At 51.2% G+C, this 4,142-nt stretch overlaps 1 protein-coding gene across 1 annotated transcript; it reads right to left on the bottom strand.

Moving 5' to 3' along the window:
• Positions 1 to 3,030: 3,030 nt before the first annotated feature.
• On the bottom strand, positions 3,031 to 3,627 carry LOC126204330 (uncharacterized). The gene has a single exon (XM_049938711.1). The coding sequence runs from the start codon at positions 3,625 to 3,627 to the stop codon at positions 3,031 to 3,033; it is 597 nt and encodes a 198-aa protein (XP_049794668.1).
• Between the last annotated feature and the right edge of the window lie 515 nt (positions 3,628 to 4,142).

Genomic DNA, 4,142 nt, shown 5'->3' with positions numbered 1-4,142 from the left:
AAAGGTAGGAGATGGTGCGCGCTACACTTTCGTGTAGGGCATTTTCACCTTTCCTTTGTTCCAGCAGTGAAGGCAGCGACAGCAGCGAACTCGAAAGTACAGCAGCAAGCGCAGCGCTCTCTCTCCCTGTGTGTGGGGCGGCGGGACTCCGTCGTGTTGCATATTTGACGTACTCGGACGTTGAGTAGTCTTGTGGTGGAGGTTCTTTGTCCTTTGACATTTCCTCCAAGTTTGTATGTTAAATTTTGCATGTGAATGCACCTAACTGTTTGTTTTACCCTTGCTTTATATGCTGATTTTTGTGAACCGCTGTTTTTTGTTTATGGTAATCTTTTTTATTAATTTAGGATGCATTTTGGCCTCCTGTATTTTAGGTTGTCGGTGTTGTAATTCCCTATGTTGTTTATCAGTTGGTTTTCAGAGTGGCTCGCGTTTTGGTAGAATGCTACCGCGAGTTCTCTGAACCTATCTTTCAACATCTTTACTTCCGTTGCCTCGTGGGTGTCGGCAGTGGGGAAGCGTGTCCTGACGTGAATTGCCCGTCTGAGTGCTCGATTTTGGACCCGCTGCAGCCTTTGCAGGTGAGTTTTGGCTGCGTAGCCCCAGACTGGGCAGGCATATTCAATGATAGGGCGGACAAGCGTACAGTACAGCCTCACTCCTGTAGTTGCCGCCAAGCTGCTTTCGGTGTTTAGAAGGGGGTAAATGGCGTTGAGTCTGGCGCTGGCCTTCCTTCTGATGTCGTCGATATGTGCGCGCCATGTCAGTCTTTTGTCAAGGGTGACACCCAGGTATTTGGCCGTGGCCCTCCATGGGATGTCGCGTCTGTGTAGTCGTAGTTGTCTGTTTTGTCGTGCGCGATGGGCAGGGTTGCGTTTGCCTCTCCTTTTGGTGAGCATTATCGCTTGGGTCTTCTCCCCATTTATTGTGATTCGCCATTTCCTGGCCCAGGCTTCCGTCTGGTGTAGTAGGTTTTGGAGTCTTGTCGTCACTATCCTCCTGTTTGTACTAACGGCGAAGAATGCCGTATCATCGGCGTATTGGGCTGTCTGGGTCTGTGGGGCAGACGGTGTGTCGGCCGTGTACAGGTTGTACAGTATTGGGCCTAACACCGAGCCCTGTGGTACTCCAGCTTTGATGGTGCGTTTTGTGGACCTCGCAGTGTCCACTTTGACGCAAAATGTGCGGTTGGCTAGGTAGCTCTTCAGGAGCTTAACGACATGGCCAGGGAATCCTAGCGTGTACAATTTGTACAGTAGTCCAGTGTGCCACACACTGTCGAAGGCCTTGGCTACGTCTAGTAGCACTAGTCCACAGAAGCCTTTCCGGTTAAAGGCTTCTGTTGCGGCTTCGACCACTCGCATGAGTTGTTGGGGTGCTGAGTGTTGGTTGCGAAATCCGAACTGGAAGTTGGGGAGCATGTTCTCTCTCCTTATGTGCCTGTCTATGTGCACTAGGAAGAGGCGCTCGTACAGCTTACTCAGTGTTGGGAGTAGGCTTATGGGGCGATGGTGCTGGGGAAAGATGGGATCTTTTCCAGGCTTAGCGATCGCGACCACTTCCGCGTGTTTCCACTGTTTAGGGAATTTTTGTGATCGCGTGATTTCGTTAAACGTTTCTGTCAATTTTTCTATCGCTAGCTGGGGCAGGTGCTTAAGCAGTTCATTGGTGAGGAGATCGTGACCTGGGGCTTTCTTGTTGGGCAGCGATTTGATGGCTTTCGCTACCTCCTCCGTGGAGAAGGCAGGTGGATCTTCATCGACGTCGTCATCCGCTGCCAGAAATGCGGTTAGTTGTCTGCGGACCATTCTTTCGTGTTCGTGATCCTGCGCCTCTGCTGGTGTGAACTGTTTCTCGAAGACGTCGGCGAGTGCGTTGGCTTTATCTTGGGCGCTGAACACTAGTCCTCTCTCGCCGTGCAGAGGCGGCATTCTTGCGCGTCTTTTAGTGAACTGCTTGGTGGCTTGCCAGAGGCTGTTATCCTGCACTTTGAGAGCTGTAAGGCGGTTTGACCATTGCTGGTTTCTGTGCTCAGTGAGCGCTACCTTAAGTTCTCTCTGTAGCCTATTGAGCATCTTCCTGGTGTCCGGATTTCGCGTAAGTTTCCATTCCTTCGCGGTCCTGTTTTTGTGCCTAATCTGGGCAAGCAGCTGGGGTGGCAGTCGCTGTGTTTGGGGAGGGGCCGGAGGTAGTTCAGGTGTTGCGCCCTGTGCTGCTTGCAGGACCGTGTCAGTGAAAGTGCTCAGCGTTTGTTCTGTATCCTCTGTCGGGAGCGGGATGTTAGTAAGTTCTTCCATAACTTGTGTTTTGAATCTTTCCCAGTCGATGCGTTTGTACGAGATTGAGCGCTGGTTGTGCGGTAGCCAACCGCCCATGTCAATCTCGAATGTGACAGGATTGTGATCTGACGACATTCTATTCAGTGAATGCGCCGTCACAAATCCTGGGAGACCTTTAGTGATTGCTACGTCGATTACATCCGGGTTGTTTCCGTTTCTGGGAAAGTGTGTGGGCTCCTCAGGGGCCCACACGTGCATGTGGTGGATGCGCGCGATGCTTTTCAATTGTCGGCCGGCTTGGTTCGTCCTCCTGGAGTTCCAGTCGGAGTGCTTGGAGTTAAGGTCTCCTCCAAGTATCAGCTTGCCTCCAATTTGTCCTAATTTGACGATATCGTCTTCAACTAACCTGTGGTTTTTGGGTTGTCGATATGCTGACACCACAGTTACCGGTCCTGTGGATGTCTGTACCTCTAGTGCTATTGTTTCCAACTGCGTCATTTCTGGTGTGTGAATCTGGTGGTGCGGAATCCCCCTTCTTATATAGATTGCTACCCCGCCCCCTGCAGTTGGTCGGTCTCGTCTGTAGCAGAGGTAGTTTGGTGCAGAAACTCTGATTCCCGGTTTCAGGTTGGTCTCCTGCACCATGCATATGTCTATTTCTTCTTCCGCCAGGAATTGTCTAAACTCTAGACCCTGGGGGAAGAGGCTCATGGCGTTAAACGTGCATAGTTTAAAACCCTGAATTGCTGGCCTAGCCATGTTGCGGTGGTGTATCACTGGTTGTCGCAGTGGTCTGCGAGGTCCTAACTGCCGATGAGATGTCGGCGGAGAGCTGGTCAAATTTCCTTGTCATGGTGTGCATCAGCTTGTCCATGAGCTTGATGACTTCTGTCAGGGCTTGGGAGAAGTGGTGTATGGGTGTGTTGCTTGTTTGTGTTGTTGTTGCTGCTGGGTTTGTGTTTTCTGTTGTGGGGGTCTGTGCGGGTGATACTGCCCTTGCGTAGGTGCGTGTGTCGTCCTGTGACCGTGTACTTGGGTTGGAAGTTTGCGTGTTTGTGTTGTCTTCTTTTTCTTTGTTTCGTGGTTTTGTTTTTGTCTCTTCTGTTTGCGTTTTTTGTGTGGTGCTGGTTGTTTTGTTAGTGTTGTTTCGTGTTGGTGCTTGGTAGGTGTTTTTGTTGTTTGTGATCTGCCCTGTTTGTCGGGCCTTGGCCCTCTTGTGTGCTGGACAGCCTTGGTAACTGGCTGTGTGGGCGCCGCTGCAGTTTGCGCATTTTGGCTTGTCTTGGGGCGTCATTCGGCACTCCCTGGACGCGTGGTTGCCTGCGCACCGCACGCAGCGTGGTGGCATTTCGCAGTGGTAATTGACATGCCCAATTATTTGGCAATTGAAGCACTGAGGTGCCCTTGATCTCTGTTTTAGTGTTTCCGCGGTTATTCCAAGGCCCATTAGTCGGGTTTCCTGGAACAACTTCCGGTGCTGTGGGGTGTCGGTTAGTGTGGCACAGTAGAGCGGGTCTCGGTTGTTTGAGCCCTGTTTGCGCACCGATCTTACGTCGTACCCTTTGGCCGTTATGGCTTCTTTGATATCGACGGGATCGGTGCGTGTTGGGAAGCCTCTCAGAACGACTTTCAGGGTCTTCTGTGCGCCTGTCGGGTACGTGTAGTGTGCTATTTTGTGTGTTTTTAGAGTGTTCTTGATGGTGGTGTAGTCGTCTAGTGTTTTTAACGTGATTTTAATCTTATCTCCGCCGGCGGATTTCGCGTGGAAGCGCTCGTCGCCTATGGCGGCGGTGATAAGATCGTACATCTGTTTGTAGGTGTCAGGAAATGTGGCTACTATGGGTGGCAGTTTTTCGTACTTTG

This window comes from Schistocerca nitens, chromosome 9 (assembly GCF_023898315.1).
Source record: "Schistocerca nitens isolate TAMUIC-IGC-003100 chromosome 9, iqSchNite1.1, whole genome shotgun sequence".
Lineage (NCBI taxonomy): Eukaryota > Metazoa > Arthropoda > Insecta > Orthoptera > Acrididae > Schistocerca > Schistocerca nitens.
Note: the sequence above shows the minus strand (reverse complement) of the source record. Positions and strands in the feature narration are given on the sequence as shown.